General features: G+C 37.2%; 1 protein-coding gene across 3 annotated transcripts in view; it reads right to left on the reverse strand.

Moving 5' to 3' along the window:
• The window catches only part of UBE3C (ubiquitin protein ligase E3C), a 73,930-nt gene that overhangs the window by 46,468 nt on the left and 5,135 nt on the right, over positions 1-22,327 (reverse strand). For 2 of the 3 annotated variants that reach the window (XM_034401681.3, XM_034401680.3), the window contains exons 2-11: positions 21,587-21,640; positions 19,936-20,010; positions 17,695-17,841; positions 15,856-15,971; positions 15,333-15,490; positions 14,648-14,801; positions 12,866-13,086; positions 12,346-12,494; positions 6,779-6,966; positions 931-1,017 (exon numbers count right to left, since the gene is read on the reverse strand). In XM_034401681.3, coding sequence (XP_034257572.1) covers positions 931-1,017; positions 6,779-6,966; positions 12,346-12,494; positions 12,866-13,086; positions 14,648-14,801; positions 15,333-15,490; positions 15,856-15,971; positions 17,695-17,841; positions 19,936-20,010; positions 21,587-21,640 — 1,349 coding nt within the window. The remainder of the gene's footprint in view (positions 1-930; positions 1,018-6,778; positions 6,967-12,345; positions 12,495-12,865; positions 13,087-14,647; positions 14,802-15,332; positions 15,491-15,855; positions 15,972-17,694; positions 17,842-19,935; positions 20,011-21,586; positions 21,641-22,327) is intronic. The other variant, XM_087893059.1, reaches the window with a different exon arrangement.

The following is a 22,327-nucleotide window of genomic DNA, read 5'->3' on the forward strand; positions in this document are numbered from 1 at the left end:
ACATCCCATTTTGGGTTTTTTTCTGAAATATTCTCTTTTATAAACCAGATTATATTTTCAGAGTATTTCAAAGCCGTCTACCCAATTTTAGTTTAAATGTTACTTACTGTGCAACAATAGGTAATATTTATAGCTAATGAAATACTGAAAATAAATTCTGATGAAATAACACTGTACAGACCTATTAATATAGTATTTTTCTCTTGACAGTTACTACTTGGCAGCATAAAACAAGGGGAAATCTAAAACTTTTATTATTTAATCCCTGCCTTCAGCTACCAGATGAACACAGAAATGTTATTTAGAGAATACAACAACACACAAAATCAAACTATGAATCCAGCATGCGCGCTCGTTTCATCTTCAAGGGAAACTGAGCGCTCACAAAAAGCTACTATCCATCTACCAGGACAGGTGAGCTTTCGCCACCCTTCGTAGAAATCAGGTGACACTGCTAAAATAGATTTTAAAATGCAGGCCAATAATTATCTCAACAGTAAGGATAAAATAAAAGAGCCCCCCCCCCAGCAGAAACACCTCACACCATATTCAAGTGGTGTGTATATAAAATAGAAGAGACATTTTCTCTTTTTTTTCACATGCATAAAAGGAAATGTTCTTAAAGTACATATATTTTTTAATATATAATATCTTTATTAAATGTCAAAGTTGAACATTAAAATACAAACTAAAATAAAAGGAAAAGGGGAAAGGAAATAACAAAAAGGAACATATCTTAAGTTTGTGTAATTCCAAAAATTCAAACCTTTTGCACTTTTCTAATTTTTTTTACTGAAATATTCACAGTTTTAATAAAAACATTATCATTTTTAGCCTTTTACTGTGGAGTAATTTTGGAACTGTTTAGTCAATACAGTACATGCTAATTTTTATATGAATATTGTATATATTTATAAAATAACTACATACCCAGTAATCATTCGTGTTTTCATTTCTGAGATTAAACACCAAAGATGCCTCAAAAACCTGGCATTAAAAGCTAAACTGTACAAAAGTCTAGAAGGAAAAGGAGAAAGTATAAATTTTACCAAATATTTTTGTTAAACTTTTCTTTCAAAATTTACCAGTTACCACTCTTAGACATTAATATTAATTAATATTCCAGGGTTCTCCAGCTAGTTTATATCAATACAGAAAGTCTTTTCTACTAAAGGAAAAGCAGTGTTTATTCATCATAATAAAAACAGAAATAACCGTGATACATTATGCCTTTTTGTGCTTCACAAATCATCAGAATCAATTCAATTTTATACCAGTATATTACTGTAATTCAGGGGTGAAATGCTCCCGGTTTGGACCGGCTTGGGCAAGTAGGTAGCGATGGCGGCGGGCAGTTCGGAGAACCGGTAGCAAAAATCCCTGCCCCCGCCCCCCATGCCCAGCTGAGCGGCGCAATCATCAGAGCCTTTTTTTCCTTTTAAATGGCTCTGACGAGCCAAGCTCTGATGATCCCAACTGACTTGCCTGCTAATCAGGCAACTCAGCTTGAATTGTCAGACCCATTTAAAAGAAAAAAAGTTTCTTTCTTTCTCCCCCCCCCCCCCCGCCCCCAGCCTGCTTACCTTAGCTGCTGGTCGCAACACCTGCCTTGCTTCGCTTGCTGTAATACCTGCAATCCATTGCATCAGCAAGCAACTGAATCTCCCTGCCTGCAATCAAGCTCATCGGTGCGCAGCTCTATCTGCAACTTTAAGATTTATGGACTTCAACTCCCAGCAAAGCTGGCTGAGGAATTCTGGGAGTTGAAGTCCACAAGTCTTAAAGTTGCCAAGGTTGGAGACCCCTGTTCTATTGGGTAAGTTTTTTTTCCCCTTTGGGAGCTTTAAAAAAAATAGTTAATTGGGGGTTTTTTTAGTTGTTCCTTTTTTAGACCTAGCCATTTAAAGTTTAGGAAGTTTTAAATTTAGCTGCTTTTATATAAAAATAAAAATAAATTAAAATAAAATAATATTTGTGCAGCTTTCTGAGACTTAGTGTGTTTCTGTAGTGTTTCACTCTAACTAGAGCCTTGGTAGTACAGGGGTTTAAGGCACCCTGTTATTAAGCTGGTTATTAAGACCAGCTGCCTGCAATTACTGCAGGGTTCGAATCTCGCCAAGGCTCAAGGTTGACTCAGCCTTCCATCCTTTCTAAGGTAGGTAAATTGAGGACCCAGTTGTGGAGGCAATAAACTGACTTTGTATAAATATACAAAAGGATGAAGGCTATTGCTGAGCACATTGTAAGCCGCCCTGAGTCTTCGGAGAAGGGCGGCATATAAATCAAATAAAAAAAATAAAAAAAAAACCTACACAAACACACAAAATCTCACAAAGCTGTATGTGGAAATTTGTGTATGTAAAGTGTGAAAGTTTTTTGGGCTTTTTGTGGCTGTGTGAGGTTCCTGCTTGTTCCAGGGGCCATTTTGGGTCTAGCGCATATTGTGGGGTGAGCCAGTTGTGTTGTGTTGTTTTTTGTAGGTTAAAAAAGAGCAAAGAAGTGACATTGACTTGGCCACGCCCACCCAGTCACCTTACCACCAAGCCCTGCCCACTAATTAAGCCCCGCCCACAGAACCGGTAGGGAAAAAAATTAGATTTCACCCCTGCTGTAATTGTAAAGTTATTTTCAGATTATATGAAATAATAAAGCCAAAAGTTGGACCAAATTAAGATAGGAATTTTTTGTTATCACATTTAATTATAAATGTATTTTCTGTTTTTAATCATGCTTATAATGACATGTCATTGTAAGTATCATACATTTAGCCCAATTACAGTTTATTTGAAATTTCCAAATATCCTTATGGAAGAAATAAACTGAGACCATAAATGTTAGAAAAGAAAAATCGCACATCTCTTCTGAAGTATATGAATATCTAATATTATATTATGATTTTGAATTTTATACCCTTATCTCCATCCATTTTTATACCTTCCCTCAATCAAAGGACTCTTGGCAGTTAATATGATATAAAGAAATGCAATTTAAAATATTCATGATAGGTATAAAACCAAATATTAATAAAACAAAGATTTTTTAAAAAGCTCAAGTATAAAAGCAGAAGTAGCCCAACCTGGTCACATTCTGGGAGGGGGCAGCCTGATCTCCACAGGGATATAATTGAAGAGACCAATACTTGTTTTGAGAAGCAATGTCTCCTGGCTTCAGCAATTTACCTCCCCAAAGAGAAGCAGATTCTCCCTGCACCCTACTAAAGGGTCAGGCGAATTCCACTTGGAGCAAGCAGACCTGAATACAGCCAGATGCCCAAGTCATAAAGAGCTTTATAGGTCAGATCCAGCACTAAATTGCACCAAGCAGCTAATTGATAGTCAGTGTGTGGTCTAGGTGCAATAAATATTACCACATCCACTGACAGAAAAAGAAATTTTAAAAATGTACTGCTTTCAAAATAACAATTATTGCTTTTCACCTTGAAAATCTATGAAGCATAGCCAGATGATACTAAATTTTCTAATTCTTCTTCTAAAACAGTATATGCCCAATTTTCCTTGCAAAATTCTCAATATTCATTGCATATATAAACCTCTTTCTAGCTGAACACATCCTGATCATCCTAGACCTAGAGCATTTTTACAATGTTTAAGACTCAAACTTTCCATGATTATGTATTTATAACTAAGAATTTTCTATTTATGTACTTTTGCTTGGTGCTTTTGGTGCTAATACTTTTCTTTTGGAATTTCCAATTGTTGATAAAACAGAAACATGATTTCATTTTTGTAATTAAACTTACAAAAGGGTATAATACTAAAAATGTATATAGTATTATCTATAGTTTTATAATTTTTCATTACTGACAATGAATCAAATATTTTGTAACTTCATTAATCTAATTGAAATATTATTCATAATATCTTGCAAGGATCAAGTGGAGAGAAAGTATATATATACATATCAGATTGTGTATATGCACCAAAGGACATTTTGTAGGTTTTGTTTCTTTTATGATATATATTTTCATTTAGAAATCGAATAATGCTGCTTCTTTATATGAAGTAAGCATTTTATGAAAATCCTGCAGGCTGGCTAATTAGGCACAATAAACAAACAAACAAACAAACAAATCCCTATGATTTATGTATGTTTTGCCAAATTGCTATAGCTTGGTTTTTCTTTTTCTTTTCTTTTCTTTTTTAAAGTGTCAAATTATTGCTGGTAGAAAGGAAGAGATTAAATGACCCATTAAGCTTTATTTAGTCGAGGAATTGCTATAAGTTAATTACTTAAAGGCAAGATTTTCAATTTAGGCCATAAATTGGGTCTGGTGTCCCACTGAGACCATTTAAGTTAATGAAGAGAATACAAAACAAAGACAGTTCGTTCAGCTGGACAGAGGTCACTAGAGGAGGACAGAATATTTTGACACTTCCTTTAAACTATAAAGAGTCACAGGTAGAAGGGAGCAGATGTGACTGCAATTACATAAGATTAAATAAACCCTTCAGTATACAACTTTAAATGAACACTGCTTGTCTGCTAATGTCCCTCTGGGAACCCTGAACCAATACATAAAATGCACTGTATTTTTTTTAATATTTCTCTATTATTTTTTAAATGTCAAGAATTTACTCCATGATACATTTTTTAAATGTGATTTTCAAGGTGAAAATGTTTACATGATATACAACTGTTCCACAGAGATACCATAAAAGTCACCAAACACATGGAAGTAGATTGTGTTTGTTTATACTACAAACTACAATGCCAAAATTCCATCAAGTCATCTACCACTCAAGTGGGAGTGGAAGAGTAGCAATGTATTGCCACTGAATCAGCAAATGAAATGTAATTATTCAGAAGTTGTGCAATAATCAAGGTGTAAATCTCAACATTAACCCACACAGTTAATGCACACTTTCAAGGAATGAGAGGTTGCAATTAGGGGCAGTTTTGAATGCAAACTTAAAATGGATTGTCACTCACTGCAAGTAGGAATCAAGAGCTTCAAGAAGGTGTTGCAAGTGTGCATTTGAAGAGCAGCGTCACACAAACCCTCTTGCTAGCATTACTCATTTCTATTTATGAAAAGGGACATGTACTACATGTATATGTAGTGTCTGAAATTATTGCTCATGTTTTGTTTGACTGTCAATTTAGGCTTAGATAATTAACATTCCTACCTGAAAGAACCATTAAGTTTGCTTATGAACTGCAGATTGTCCTATTTCCTTCTGGGTTCTAATCTACATTGTGAGCAGAACTGCTCAGTTTATAGCTAAGAATCTGTTATATTGTATCTTGTAAAGGCAATGTATTTTCCAGAATGTTGGTTGTTTGTATTTATCACATATGTATTTTATTACTGTGTTTTCCTTTTATCTATTTTATCCTGGACTTATATCCTGCATTTTTAATGTATTTTTTATATGTCCATAAGGCTCATCAAACAATACACTATCTACTCAGGAAAAGACTGAGAGACCAGGGTATAACAAAGCCACTGCTTTGCTTTGCCCAAGACTATACAAATGCATTCCTGAAATTCTGGCTTAGCAGCAACAAGCAGATAGACAGATGCATCAACATCGTATTTTAGGTTTATCACACGATGAAAGGGACTGGGGAGTAAAACAACTATGGATGACCACAGTGGGAGATAATATTTTTTATTTATTCAATAGAAAACTGAATGTCAGCAGACATCCAGAACCATACGCAAATGGTTTGGAGTCTGGAGTCTGCCAGAATTCTTGCCATTATCAGTTTACAAAGCCTGTGCTACAAGAGACTAAGACATGGACACATTCAGATTAACCATTTTAAAACATGGAAACATTAGCCAAAGGTATTTATGCAAAGAGCAGCAGGATTTAAAACATAGCTCCTTGAAGGAGAGGCTACAGATGGGCAATTAAGACCATAGAGATATCTAATCAACTTTCTTACACAATTCATCAATAAACTTCAAGTCAAAGCAATGATGCATTTAAATTCCATAATTACCACTTAAAGCAATAGACTAACTGCAATAAAGGCAGGCATAGTCATTCAGCTTCTGCTATGATCTCCGGATCTCATATCCTGCTTTATTGCAATTAGTTGACAAAGACCTAATTACCCTAATCAGACTACCATAGGTTCATTGACATCTTACTTCCTCAAAAAGCTATAAACAGAAGTGAGTTAAACAGAGAGTACCAATTTGTTTTCTGCACTACTGTTTACAAAGCAATTTGAATTCACAGTGTTTCACTGCATTCCAAAACTAAAAGGTATTATTTATATCACGTACATAATCAAGCACCTTTTATTATGACCACAACAGAAATTCAAAAATTGGTAGGGCAAGGGATAGCAATGTTATTTATTTCTTTTTTATATTTTTATCTGTTCTATATTGACTGTTTTGTTGTGCATTACCTGAAGCTGCCTTTGGAGAGAAGGGCAGCTGTATTCATTCATTCATTCATTCATTCATTCATTCATTCATTCAATCAATCAATCAATCAATCGTGATGTTGTATTATTGAATGCATTAACTTTGCACTTACCACTGTTCATGTTTTGGAACCATAAAAAAGTTTAAAATATAATTGTATTAATGAAGACAAAGTAGTGGCATATTTGTCAGTCTTCAGTATTTCAGAGGTCTACACTTTCTACACTATTATGAATCAATACACTTGATTAACACCTTATCACAAAACAGATTAACTAAGAAGTACTGTTACAGACACATACAAGAGTGGATCAAAATCATCCTCAGTGTAATAAATTAGGTACATGAACTCACGTATCTTTTTACACTTGCCTGACTTTTGGCACCATCATTCGATGCTGCACCATCAATGTATGGCAAATGGAAGCCATCAGAGTAAAGACTTCTTCACTAGCTGAATCTCTCCAAACCATGTTTAGCAGGGTATTTGTCTGTTGCTTCGTGTCCAGCTTTGAAAGACACTCTTCAGTTATATATTGGACTGATATTCTTCCATCACCCTACAAAATTAAATAAGGGGATGGTTACATTTTAAATTGGTCAAACTGCATTATTTCAAAATTAAAGACAATTTATCAAAATACTTCAGAGTGAGCCTTTAAGACTCTTAAAACAAGCAAGCAGGACTTAACAGAATAAGTTCCTTCAATTCAGGTAGTTTTCAAAGCAACATTCATAATAAAGTACATCCATAAGTTTACATATAGGGAAAGAAGTTACATTATAGCAATAGCACTTATATACTGCTCCATAGTGCTTTACAACACTCTTTGAGAAGTTTACAAATGTCAGCATGTTGTCCCCAACAATCTGGGTCCTCATTTTTGACCTTGGAAGGATGGAAGGCTGAGTCAACCTTGAGCTAACCAGAATCAAACTCCTGGCAGCTAAGCAGTGAGTTAGCAGTATTGTATTCTAACCACTATGTCACCATGGTTCATTATAGATTACTTCCAGCATATAATAGATGTAATAGTATGTTAGTTAGTAGTTCTCAGATTTGAACGTGTTAAAAAAATATTAACATTAATGTTTCTTTGCTATTTGAAATCAGCAAATAAGAATGACATTTCTAAATCCATACAAAGTAAAGTGATTTTATTCACAATCTACACGCGGACTTTAAACAAGTGCTAAATTCAGTGCCCCTTATTAAAATTCCATTCTTTCCCACAATAAACCACAAAATATTACGTGACGTCTGCAATGTTGATTGTAATTGACATGTCTAGTTATATAAAACCTATTGTCAGCATTCTTCAACATCTGGAAATGAATACTGTGTACCAACACAAATATACAGTTACGCTTTTTCTTTTTATACCACTAAATATAGGAAAACTTATAAATTATCCAATTATCAGCAGAACCAAAGGTAATATAAAATAAGGTACTATATTTTGAAAGAAAGGAAGAAAAGAAACCCCTCAAGTTTATAGCAAGGAAGTCTGATCAAGCTTAAGTGATGCCATTATATCTTATTCTACAATTACTTTAACAATAAAAGTACCCAGAAAGCACTTGAAGAATTGAAGCTGAAGTACTAAATTCCTCTCCGAGAAAGAATATGGTCCCTTTTGACCTAAAATAGCAGGTGTGTGACTATTATTAAAGACGCCATCTTTCCACCGTCAAAAAAACTGACAAATATTTCTTAGCTATTATGTTCCACTGTTTTGGTAGGATGTTGAGAGAACATTATGTTTATTTCAACTCCAAACTTTTTTAAAAGTGCATTCGAATCCTTTCAAGACTTTTCTCCCCCACACAGAATCCTTTCTAAAACCTTAATAAACTTTACACTTCTTTTCATGTGTTCCCCAAGATAATTTTTAGACTGGCTCTACAAAAATATTTAAGAGTTAGAAGCAACTTTCAAGGACATCTATCAGAAGTAATCATCTACTGAAAAGAGTTTTTATTGTAGCTCCCTTTTCCATTTTTATATTAACTTATTAAGTTACTGTTCCACCTCCAAATCTCCATTCTACAGAACTGATCAAAAGATCCTTATAGATTACATGCACATGATGCAGCCATCCTTCCCAAGAAATCAATGAGTTTGCTATTGCACGACGTGCTATTGCCTTACTCATTATTTTAAGGTTGAGCATCTAAACATCAACTACAAAATAGTTGGAACAGAACAGAGGATAAGAATTAGAATTAGAAATAAATAGAAATAGAAATAAAATAGAAATAGAAATAGAATAGGAATAGTTGGAAGGGTCTTCTAGCCCGACCCCCAGCTCAGGCAGGAAACCCTATACCAGTGATGGCAAACCTTTTTGCCGTAGTGTGCCAAAAGCGCATGGAGCGTGGGGAGGTCGCCCACGTGTGCCCACACCGATAATTCAACGTGCGCGCCCCACTTTTAGCACATGATGGCACAGTGGGCCCAGTAGCCCTATTTTTCACCCTCCCCAGGCTCCAGAGGCTTTCTAGGAGCCTGGGGAGGGTGAGAACGGCCTCCCTCCCCTCCCCCGGAGGCCCTCCAGAGGCCGGAAAAAGCTCATTATTCAACTTCCTGTGGGACCAGAAGGCCCAGAAATCAGCTGGCTGGCGCACGCATGTGCGCTGGAGCTGAGCTACAGCAATATTCGCGTGCCCACTGATATGGCTCCGTAAGTTTGCCATCATGGCCCTATACCATTTTAGACAAACGGTTGTCCTACCTCTTCTAAAAAACAACACAACTATTTGCAAACACTAACAAAAACAGGTATGTGGTAATACATTTAAACATATAACTACTAGGTACTTGGAAATCCACTTTCTAGAATTAACAAGAGGGTATGTGCACTTTAGCTAGATCTACAAATGGGCCTGAATAACTGTGATTGCCATTACCATTTTTTTCCACCAGAGGCAGGTTCTGAAACACTGCACAATATCAAATGAAGGGCTACTTCTGGAGATACTGCATGGACGGTACCTGGAATTAACTGAAAGTAAAGACCAGTAACTTTAAAGGGGAGGTCACACCAGTAACTACTCACAGGGGAGGTCACACTCTGGATCTGATTTTTGTCTCTGGCCAGTGGTTGAGTGGTCTTGTTATAGGGGATATAGACATGGAACCCTTGTCATGGACTGACCACTCACTCCTTCGCCTAGATCTTCGAACCGCGACCCCTCGCCGCAGGGAGGCGGACCCAATTAGATGGATCCGCCCCAGGCGCCTGATGGATCCTGATAGGTTCCAGACGGAGCTTGGGCCATTTCCTGAGGATCTAGCACATGACTCGGCCGAGGACCTGGTAGCCGCCTGGGATCGGGCGGCTGGTGGGGCCTTGGACCGAGTTGTGCCTTTGCGGCCTCTGACCCGATGCCGATCCCGGGTGGCTCCTTGGTTTACTGAGGAGCTGAGGGAAATGAAGCGCCGGAAAAGACGCCTGGAGAGCGGTTGGAGGGCCAGTCTCGCTGAATCTGATCGAACACTGGTAAGGTCGCATATTAAGGCCTACCTAGTGGCGATAAAGACGGCAAAGTCTAACTACTTTTCCGCCTCTATTGCGTCATCAGGGAATCGTCCGGCCGCCCTGTTTAGGGTGACCCGCGCCCTGCTCCATCTGGGAGTGCGGGAGGATCCCTTAGAAGGCAGGGCGGAGGATTTCGGACAATACCTGTATGACAAAATCGCTCAGATCCGGGGGGATTTGGACTCTGACTGGGTAGATCAGGGCAGGGTGACGAGGAACAGTCTTGAGAATGTTATCTGGGAGGAGTTTGATGCTGTGACTCCCGATGATGTGGACAGGATTTTGGGGAGACTTAGTGCGGCCACATGTTTACTGGACCCGTGTCCCTCCTGGTTGGTACTGGCTTCCCGGGAGGTTACACGAGGCTGGCTCCAGGGCGTTATTAATGCTTCCTTGAGTGAGGGTCACTTCCCCGCTGCCCTGAAAGAGGCGGTGGTGAGGCCTCTCCTCAAGAAGCCGTCCCTGGACCCAGCAATATTGGCTAACTATCGTCCTGTCTCCAACCTTCGCTTCATTGCGAAGGTTGTTGAGAGTGTGGTCGCGCAACAGTTTCCACAATTCCTGGAGGAAACATCCTATCTGGATCCGTTCCAGTCAGGTTTCAGGTCTGGGCACAGCACGGAAACGGCATTGGTCGCGCTGGTTGATGATCTCTGGAGGGCTCGGGACAGGGGTTATTCCTCTGTTCTGGTCCTATTAGATCTCTCAGCGGCTTTTGATACCATCGACCATGGTATCATGCTGCACCGGCTGGAAGAGTTGGGGGTGGGAGGCACTGTGTTACGGTGGTTCTCCTCCTTTCTCTCCGACCGGTCGCAGTTTGTGTTGGCAGGGGGGCAGAGGTCGACCTCGAGGCCTCTCATTTGTGGAGTGCCGCAGGGATCGGTCCTCTCGCCCCTTCTGTTCAACATTTATGTGAAGCCGCTGGGCGAGATCATCCGTGGCTTTGGGGTGAGATACCACCAGTACGCTGATGACACCCAGCTGTACATCTCCACCCCAGGCCACCCCAACGATGCCCTTGAAGTGATGTCCCAGTGCCTGGAGGCTGTGCGGATCTGGATGGGGAGGAACAGGCTCAGGCTCAACCCTTCCAAGACTGAGTGGCTGTGGCTCCCGGCATCCCGATATAGTCAGTTGACTCCATCACTGACTATTGGGGGCGAGTCTTTGGCCCCCACTGAAAGGGCTCGCAATCTGGGAGTCCTCCTGGATAGGCAGCTGTCTTTGGAGGAACATCTGACGGCTGTTACCAGGGGGACCTTTTATCAGGTTCGCCTGATTCGCCAGTTGCGGCCCTTTCTTGATCGGGATTCCCTGTGCACAGTCACTCATGCCCTCGTCACCTCTCGCCTTGACTACTGTAACGCTCTCTACATGGGGCTCCCCTTGAAGAGCACCCGGAGGCTCCAGCTGGTCCAGAATGCAGCAGTGCGGGTAGTGATGGGAGCAACATGGCGCTCCCATGTAACACCACTCCTGCGCGAGCTGCACTGGCTCCCGGTGGTCTTCCGGGTGCGCTTCAAGGTGTTGGTTATCACCTTTAAAGCGCTCCATGGCATAGGGCCTAGCTATCTCCGAGACCGCCTGCTGCTACCGATGACCTCCCATCGACCCGTGCGCTCCCACAGAGAGGGCCTCCTCAGGGTGCCATCAGCCAAACAATGTAGGCTGGTGGCCCCCAGGGGGAGGGCTTTCTCTGTGGGGGCTCCCACCCTCTGGAATCAGTTGCCCCCGGAGATAAGAAGAATCCAGGACCTCAATGCCTTCCGTCGTTCCTTGAAAACCTATCTTTTTCAGCAAGCCGGGTTGGCTTAAGAAGAAATTTTAAAATTTTAAAATTTTTAAATCCTTTTAATTAGTCTGCGATTTTTAATTTTTTGGGCCAAATTTTATATATATTTTTAAATGTTTTAATATTTGTATTCTATGTTTTTTATCTTGGCTGTACACCGCCCTGAGTCCTCAGGGAGAAGGGCGGTATATAAATTCGAAATTAAATTAAAAATTAAATTAAATTAAAAGTTAAGGCCGTAAATCTCCTTCATCCATACAGTACATTCCTGCCTTTATACTAAGATTTGCTTTGGGAATCTTTCTCAAGCATTCATTGTAAAGACCCATGAAACTAGTGTGCACCTATGTCTACACCAGTAGTTACTATTTTAGCATTTAAGCGAGTACTGGGCAATGTTTTTCTAAATAATGCCTTTGACAGATATCATGAATTCTTACATCAACAGAGTGGTTTAACCAAGTATTTCTGGGGAATCTATCCTGACACAATAATTTTTTATCATTCTTACTTTATTTCTCACCTCTTCTGTGCATTGTTTTGGGAAAAAACAGGCCTACAAAGATCTTTATATTATCTAAAACAGGAATTAAGGAGCTTACAGGCATGGATGACATCTTACTAATTTCTTCATCTTCAGAGTCACTTGCCGAGTCTTGACAATCTGTACCTGACATTGAGACAGGTAACTGAGAAAGAAATGACTGGAGCACCCGCAAATACACAAGCAAGCCTTCTTCTGAAAGAGAACCTATGAAGGAAAACATAATTAAGCCCATTCTGTAGAATACACAAATACTGAAGAAAAACTACTTAAAAATAAGCATATTCTCATCTTCTCAGCATATACACTGTCAGAACACTGCAAGAAAAACTCAGACAAGTTCTCGTGTCTTCTAACAGCTGCAATGGCATTGTGGCTTGTAAGAAAAGAACCACAGGATGGTAAGCGAAGTGCCATTTCGAATGATTGCATGTTACAGAGCAGGTTTCCCAACCTTGGCAACTTTAAGATGTGCTGACTTCAAACTCTCAGAATTTATGGCTGTTTTAAAGTCGCCAAAATTGGAAAGTCTTGCTTTGGAGTATATACTTGAAATGAATTAACACTGTTTTACATACCTAAGTAAGTTTCTCCAGCTATTAGAACAAAGTAAAAAAGCCAAGGAGCTCTCTCTCTTTCCCTCAAATGACCACTTTCTGTGAATAATAGTGCATTCAGAAAGAGTTCGTAGGGAAAACAGGTTTCTCCATCCACAAGTGCTGGAATGATGAAATGGAATATCTGGTCTGTAAAAGGTGCTGCCAGGAACTCTTCTGTAAAAGCAGCGAACACCTGTTGCCTGCAGTAGAGAAAAAATATAGACTCTAATAACGCATATAATAATATTAATTAATTAAACTTGTAAGCTGCTCAGCACTCAATACTTCCGGGCAGCTTTAAACCATTCATTCATTCAATCAATCACTCAATCAATTTATGTGGCCAAACCATCTCAACAAGTGACTCTGGGTGGCGAACAAAATTAAAAATAAAATAGAAACATAATAAACAAATGGCAGAAAAAGACCTACTGGCCTTTAGAGTCTGCCCTTTGAGATTTTTTGTTGTCTATTTGTTTGTTTAATTAATTAACTTATTTTATTTTATTTTTTACATTTTTGTCAGATGATGGACGTGTTTATCCCAAGCAAGTTCAAACTCAGTTACTGATGACTGACTCACTACCTCTGAGGGAAGTTGGCTCCAAGCTTCCACTACTCTTTCTGCGAAGTACTACTTTCTAAATAAAAACATGAAAAATGAAAATACCATTGCAGATGAGAACAGTCTCTGAACACTCACAGGGCCCCAGTCCTAGGCACAAGTCTTTAATAATTTATGAAAAGTTCAGCAGGCTTTATGATCAATTTTATTCGGGTAATCCTCAGCTTACAACCATTTATTTAGTGACCTTTCAAAACTATAATGCCACTGAAAAAAAGTGATTTATTCTTGTTTTTTGCACTTAACGACCATTTCAGCATTCCCATGGTCATGTGATCAAAGTTGAGATGCTTGGAAACTGACTTATGATGGTCGCAGTGTCCAAGAGTCATTTTGAGACCTTCTGACAAGCAAAATCAATGCGGAAACCAGATTCATTTAACGTCCATGTTACTAATTTAACAACTAGTGATTCACCTAATAACTGTGGCAAGAAAGATTATAAAATGGGGCAAAACTTACTTAATAGATGTCTCACTTAGAAACAGATTGTTTGGGCTCAATTGTGGTTGTAAATTGAGGACTAATACCATTTATTAATGGTCAAAAGACCATAACCAGTATAAAATAAAAATAAGGATAAAGGAGTACTACTAAAAATAATGTAACTAAACTTTCATTCTGCCTAGCTCTCAATAACTCTGGGCAGCTTTAAGTCTATCTATAGGCCATAACCATTACAAAACAAAAATAAGATAAAGGAATATTAACAAATGCAAAATAAAATCAATAAAAACATTAAGAATAATCAAGTACAATATAAGTCCCAAGTTATTTATTCCAGTAGTAGACTCATATCCTCTTTACAACAATTGCCATTAAAGAAAATTTAGCAACCTTTCGGGTTATTTGCAATATAATGAATTTACAGCTCTCAGCATGTGTTTTACCATTAACAGTGGACAATTTTTTTTATTAATTCTACATACTATGTTATGCCTCAAAACTATTCTGAATATCTGCTTTTATGAGTCCACAAACAAGCAATAAAATCAAAATATTATTCAAAAAATCTGAACTAGTTATTCCACAAGGCTTCCTATCCTTGCTCTATTGAAGTATCATTGCTTTTCTTTGTATTATAACAATATGCAGAAATATTAAACTAGTTTGCTCCCATAACATAAAATCCTCACCTAGCAACTTCAGGACAGGAACTATAATTAAAGTGCAATGGCTTCAGAACATTCTCTAAAAATATTTTTGCAATAGGAACCCGAGAGACATCAGAATACTCAATACTTGATGGAAGCTTGTTATTTATTAGGAGATAAAGAGATCTGTAGTATCCTAAAAGAAAAGGACAACTTAATAAAGGCAGTATCAAAACATTTCTGCCGATTTATTTTAAAGTAATGATAAGCCATTCAATACATTTCAATGGGGTGACTGCAATATTTGCAGCATTACTACTGCAGTAAGCACAGTAAAGCAATTAATAAGGTAGGCTTCATGGTTTGAGATCAGAGCAAAATAATAGCCCAGTTTTAAGCCTGTTTATTCAATAGAGTTAATTCAGCCATACTCACTAGATATAGAGTATGATTAAGAATGTAGCACTAGCCATAGTGAAAATGTGACTTTAAAAAAAAAACTTAAGAATTTAAAAAAATGAAAGCTAGTTATAAAACACAAGGAAGTTCAGAATATTCCATTATACAATTACTAAAACATGCAGTACTTAATTTAGAAATGGTGCCTGAAATGACAGAATGTGATTCATTTAATTGCTATATACTAGTTGTAATTATTACAAAGTACCCCCAATAAATATATAGTTCAACATTCAATATAGATCTAAAAGCTAATCACCATACATACCATTTTGAATCACGTAGTGCAAGATTTGTTCAATTATTGATGCAACATTTTTAGCATCTTGTAAAACAGGCAAATAGGTATTCTCAGATGAAAATACTTCAAGCATCCTCATAGGAAGTGCAACATTCAGACTGTCATCATTGCAGCTTTGTAGCAATCTGTAACAGAAAAGCTATTTTACAAATTATAGCATTGTTTACCTTGTAGTAATTCTTATATGTAGTAAAATGCATTTTCATGCCTAATTTCTGAAGGAAACTTGAAGTGAAATCAATGAAAACTAATTTCTACAGCAGAGCTAAACAATAGTGAATTATAAGAATTTCCTTCATGCTAATAATAAATTAGTACCATAAATTACCTGAAGAATAGGGAATCCTAAAACAAAACGATACACCTATGATACACAATGATACATCTATGATATTTCAAATTAGGCATATGTATCATATTATAAACCAAATTCATGGAACATATATTAATTTACAGCAAGCTATCTTCATTTCTTTGTATATCCGTTTACCTGCAACAGAGGCCCAACAGCCTTTTTATCTGATATAAGCATGTAAATCTGTCAGGACCATCAAGCTGCTTCACAAATTGAGAATTTTGTTTAATCAAATTTTGGCATATCCATATCTGGAAAGGAAAAAATCCACAAAGTAGGAAAATGCTCTAAAAATACAAAATGTTGCTTTTTTAAAACCTTACAATAATGCTATTTTTGCATCATGCTAATGAAAATAAACTTAACAAGGACCAAATTTTAATCATAATGTGGTTAAAATCTTCTACTCTTACTCTAAATTTCAGTCTGTTAAAAATGCAAAGAAAGATGCATAATTACCCAACATGAATTTTAACATGGAATTCAGAGTCATAAAATTCTAACTGTAATTAATAAAATTATATATATAAAACATAGACAGTACAGGAAAAAGGGGATGCTTCCTGTTTCACTAAGTTCTAAGCTACTTCTACTTGGTCAGAACAAAGCTAGTAAACAAAAGTTTACTAATATTTAATAGAAATAATGAAAAACTGGATAATGACAGAGGTGTTGTTAGCACAAGCACGTTGGGGGAACTTTAGACAATACTGTTTCTCATGACCCAAGGGCTGCCACCGTCATAAATACATCCCAGTTGCAAATCTAAATTTTGATTACATGACCACAGGAATGCTGCAACAGTTATAAATCATTTTTTTCAGTGCATTGTAACTTCAAATGGTCACTAAATGAATGGTTGTAAGTCAAGGACTATTTATATGGAGCTTTCGCAGCGCTTTCTGAGGCACCCGAAAATCATGTAAGCATTCTCATAGTATTTTCTGAGGCTCCAGAAACCCTGCAAGAGCAGGTCCTTCTGGTGTGACTTCCAAGAAGGCGGTCCAGAGAGACCTCTTTTGTAATGGGAGGGAGAGGGCAGAGTGTATCATGCCAGTAGAGTCAAGTTAAGCATTTTCTGAATTTTTGATAAGTCAGGCCCAAAAGGTTCATTATCATTGGCACAGGAAGTACAAAGGAATCTTGGGAAACTTCACAGAATAAACACCATGGGTCAGTATAAATCTTCAAGTACCACCTTCTGGAGATGGCCAACCAAAACTATTTTTTTAAAAAAAAAAACCATAAATAGCTGGGGTAATCACTCCAGGGGAATATCAAAGCCAATGGTACCTAAGACTACTGACAATTCCAGGAAAATAAAAAGCTTGTACCCCGTCTTTTTCTGATCAAAGAATATCTAACATGCCAAAACCAAACCTACATCTGAACAACTGGATTAGAAAATCCATTTCATCTAAGATGAAATGTCAAGTATTTTAATATTATCATGGTACAGTATTTTTCAAACCCAAAATAAAACAAAATGAACAGAGGAAGCCCTAGCTCTATCCACAAAAGGGAGAATGATAATTTTATATAAAAAACGTGAAAAAAACAGGTGTGGAGATGAGGGAAAGCTTCCTTGCACAAGATGAAAAGGTCTTGTGCAAGTCTGGATCTGACTTCCAGTTTTCTCAAACTTTAATTGCCCAAAATTAGGAATACACAAAAAAATAATATAAACTCTAAAACAGGATCACTTTCCTAATCCAAGCTCAAAAAAAAAAAACCCAGCTCTGCCAATAATGAGGCATAGCCTGCTACACTCTCAGTGTCCCTGCTCTGCACCCCTTTCCCATTTCTCCAATCACTATGCCAGGCTCTTAGCAACAGAAAATTTGCCTTCCCAAAGTCTAGCTCTTTTCTTGGTCAAACAAGCAAGAAGTTATTTATGTATTAATGACACCTAAAATAATTAAAAATGAGATTACAACCCAAAAACAGAAAACAAAATGAACTATAACTACTTACCAAACGTTTGGAATCTTCATTATATCTATAGAAAAACAGAAGCTGGCGAACTAAGAGAGTCAGGTTTGCTCCAATGGCAGAGGAGCAACTTCCTCCAGATTGTGCTAAATTAGCATAGCGATCAAATTCACTCCTCTGAATAGCATACTTAAAATTGAAAAAATAAAAGTAAAGCTAATGAAATCTGTCAATCATTAATTATACAGGCAATTATACATTTCAACAATTGCAAACTTCATTTACAAATTATTAAAATTCTTATGAAAATAAGAATGTCATCTTCCATATTATTTATTTTTTGTACCTTTGGCTTCAATGCTAAAAATTTGGGGATATTTGGATAACAGCATCAGACATAAATAATCTGCAATGACTGTGTAGTACTATTGTCATTTAATCAATCCTAGAATGGACACAATTCACCCAAATCCCATACACAAGCATAAAAGCTGCCTATGTATTAAACGAGAAAATCAGAGTTCATTTTATGTCAAAAAGAACTAATAATAAAATCAATCTGTGGAAAACTATTGTGATAGGTACTTGCTTTCTCATTTTACCATACTGAGATTAACAATAAAAATTCATTAATTTTGCAAAAGTCCATCATGATTTCTCCATGAACAAATGTTCTAGATGAAATCATTATGTGGCATTATAATATGATTCTTCACTTTTACAATAATGAAGATCCAGCTGCTCAGGACCTTAGGTCCACTAATTCTTAGGTCCATAAGAATTCAGATGTTTTCTGCCTCAGATAATCATAAAAACTAAAAAGACAGGTTCCAAACCTTCCTGCACAATAACAATAGCAGTTAGACTTATATAACATTTTACAGGCTTCTCTAAGCAGTTTATAGAGTCAGCATATTGCCAACCATCTGGGTCCTCATTTTACCGACCTCGGAAGGATGGAAGGCTGAGTCAACCTTGAGCCTGGTGAGATCTAAACGGCCAAATTGCAGGCAGCCAGTAGACAGCAGAAGTAGCCTGCAGTACTGCATTCTAACCACTGCGCCACCATGGCTCTTATAGATATAAAGCAATACAATAAAAAACTATAGTGCAACTATAGAGAACTTGGAGTCCTAGTGGACAATCACTTAAATATGAGCCAGCAGTGTGCTGCAGCTGCCAAAAATGCCAATGCAATCCTAGGCTGCATTAACAGAGGAATAGAACTAAAACCACTTTATATTGCCTTGCTAAGACCACAACTGAAATACTGCATCCAGTTTTGGTCACCACAATATATATGTTGAAACGCGGGAAAGAGTGCAGAGAACAGAACAAAGATGATTAGGGGGCTGGAGGCTAAAACATATGAAGAATGGCTGCAGGAATTGGGTATGTCTAGTCTAGTGAACAAATAAGGATTAGAGGTGCCATGACAGCAATGTTCTAAAACTGAGAAATTTCATCACAGGGAGAAAAATAAATCAGTGGAACACTTTTTTTTTTTTACTTTTAAAAGCATTTTTTCTATAACCTTAAGAGGTTGCAGAAAAAAATGCTTTTAAAAGCCTCTGACAATCACAGCTGAGCCGCGCAATCATCAGAGGCTTTTCTTTTTTACTTTTAAAAGCATTTTTTCGCCCGAAGAGTTTGTAGAAAAAATGTTTTTAAAAGTTAAAAAAAAAAGCCTCTGATGATTGCGCGGCTCAGCTGGGTATGGGGGGGGGCGCGGCAGGGATTTTTGCTACCAGTTCTCCGAACCACCCGCCATCGCTACAGGATCAGGCGATCCGGTCCGAACTGGGAGCATTTCACCCCTGGACACGTATATTTGTCACAACAGAACAGAAATGTTTTTGTATACCAATAAGTCATCTACAAATATTTCCAAAACTTAACTGCAATAAATAATACAGAAGTCTAGATTCTACATCCTGTACAGTACCCTCATGGATGAAAAAGACCATCTGTTTCTTGAAAAAGAGTAATGGAAATTAGATAAGAACTACTGTGCTCATTCACTCTCTCCTTCTAATTTATTAAAATAATAAATTATATTATATAATTATATTAAATATTATACTTATATAAATTGAGTGTAATTTAATTCTGAACTGCACAGACTGACTGCATGATCTGGAAAAAAAGTCCAGTATTAACAGGTAGAATGGTAGAATAACGATTGTGAGAACTATTAATTTCATTTTAATATAATTTATTATAATATAATCTACTGCACAATATCAAAAATACTCAAAGAAATTAATCATGAAAAAAGCCTACTTGGTGTTTTCTGTCCCTGTATCCCCGAACAAAGGACTGTATGATGACTGCATTTTTCAGTCTTCTCCTTTCTTCCTAAGGGGATAAGTCAAAAGTCAATAAAATATGATGCACTGTAATTCAACAATTCAAAATGGCAACAATTGAGTGATCATTATAGGAACAAACACTCAAAACATCCTTAGTTGATTTTCTATTAATATAAAGAGCAGTCTCTCGCTTTCAGATACCAGACACCTAGAAACATTGATTCACAATATTTTTATATTGCTTATTAAATTGGTTCACAAAGAAATTATCCTCTTCCAATAAAAGAGCGGGCTATGTTTTCAGATATTTACTTTGATATCAACTACCTCTGAGATTGATAGTTCTTAACTAATCAACCAGGCTAGAAACTGGGAGACACCTGAGTTATAATTCCGCCTTAGCCATGAAAGCTGGCTGGGTGACTTTGGGTCAGTCCTTCTCTCAGACCAAACCACCCCCACAGGGTTGCTTTTGTGAGGAAAATAGGAGGAAGGAATATTAGATATGTTCACCACCTTGTGTTATTTATAAAACTAATAAAAGGCAGAATATTAAATTTAATAATAAATATTTAATATTTATCAATTAAATTAAATTCATATTAAATGAGTTGGAAAGTCACATAATTAAATGAGTTGGAATGTCCCAATTTTTAATACTAGAGGATACCAACATGGGAAAAACTGAAATCCCAGTAAGAATCTCATTCCTGTATTCTATAACCAAAATATTCCTTTATCATCTTAATTTGATCTACTATTTATTACACCATTAACTTCAGATGAGAAATACATGAGACAAGACAGACCACAGTAACTATGAGCTGCTGACTAATTCGAGCTATTATTAAAACAGAAAAAAATCAGCTTCAAAAACAACTGATTTTTTTCATTTATATTTAAAGAAAACACAATACATGTATGTTGTGCTGTATATACATAGGTTTATTAATTCAAGACTCTAATATAAGTAGTCCTCAACTTACGACCACAATTGAGCCCAAAATTTCTGTTGCAATTTTATGAACCTTCTTGCCACAGTTGCTAAGTGAATCACTGCAGTTGTTAAATGAACGTGATCGTTAAACGAATTACTTTGCTATTGAAAGCCAACTTGGAAGGGTACAAATGGTGATCTCATGATTCAGGACAATGCAACTATCATAAATACATGCCAGTTGCCCTATGGGGATGCTATAATGGTCGTAAGTGTGAAAAATGATGTCACTTTTTTCAGTGCTGTTGTAACTTCAACAATCACTAAATGAATGGTTTAAGTAGAGGACCACCTGCACACAATATTTCATATTTGAGGTCACTACTGCAATATTCTTATGTTCGTTTCTGTTCATTTCTATTCTCACTAGACTGATATTTCTTTTTATTTTATAAACCTTGCACCAATTAATGACACATTTATTTTTATCCATTTGTTCTATTCCTATAACTGCTCAATTCAACGAAGTGACTCTGGGTGGTTTACACTTCTAAACCTATGAAACAATTAAAATGACTTTCTAATGTTATCATAATTTTAACAAGGTATATCCCTTTAATTTTTATCTACCAGTGTGCATTTTGATCTACCAGCTCCTTTTTATTGTATTTTATTTACATCATACCTCTCGTTTTCTTCTCTCCTCCTGTGTACGATGCAAAAGAGATGCCTTTTCTTCCTGGAAAAGAACAGACATATTTATCTGAACCAATGCACTGAATTTTTATAAAAACATCTTTTTACAATCTGAATGTCTGTATATGTATATGTATATTTTCCTAATCCACAGAAAGGATTACAATCATTACAGTCTTTGCTGAATCAATTGTACCAATAATTTCAGCTGAGTGAAAAATTATGTTGCAGATAATATCACACATTTTTTGCAACTATATTAACCATCTATTGCAGTGGTCCCCAACCTTTCTAACTTGGCAGCCCAGTCCAGCAGGGGCGTGTGAGTGGCAAGTGCACATGCACAGCTCCATTTGTGCGAGTGGCAGGCACACATTCCCTCCATTCGCACGAATGGAGCATCGCACGCAAGCAGCGTGTGCGCTTGTGTGCGAAGCTCCACTCACGTAGGCTGTGAGTGCTTGTGTTTGCACATGAAGCTCCATTTGCACAAGGAGTGCAGCTTCACATGTGAACACAAGTGCCCTACACTCATGAGAGTGGAGCTTCACTCATGCATGCTTGCCCATCTCTCCTGTGACCCAGTTTCGAATATGCCATGGCCCAGTAGTGGGCCAAAACCCGGGGATTGGGGATCCCTTATCTATTGCATTGACTTTAGAATGCAACTTCTGAAAATAGAAATGCTTGCTCTCTCAATAGAGAAAACTAGGTTCACCAAATCCTCTTC

Source organism: Pantherophis guttatus, chromosome 4 (assembly GCF_059756535.1).
Source record: "Pantherophis guttatus breed Tessera chromosome 4, ASM5975653v1, whole genome shotgun sequence".
Lineage (NCBI taxonomy): Eukaryota > Metazoa > Chordata > Lepidosauria > Squamata > Colubridae > Pantherophis > Pantherophis guttatus.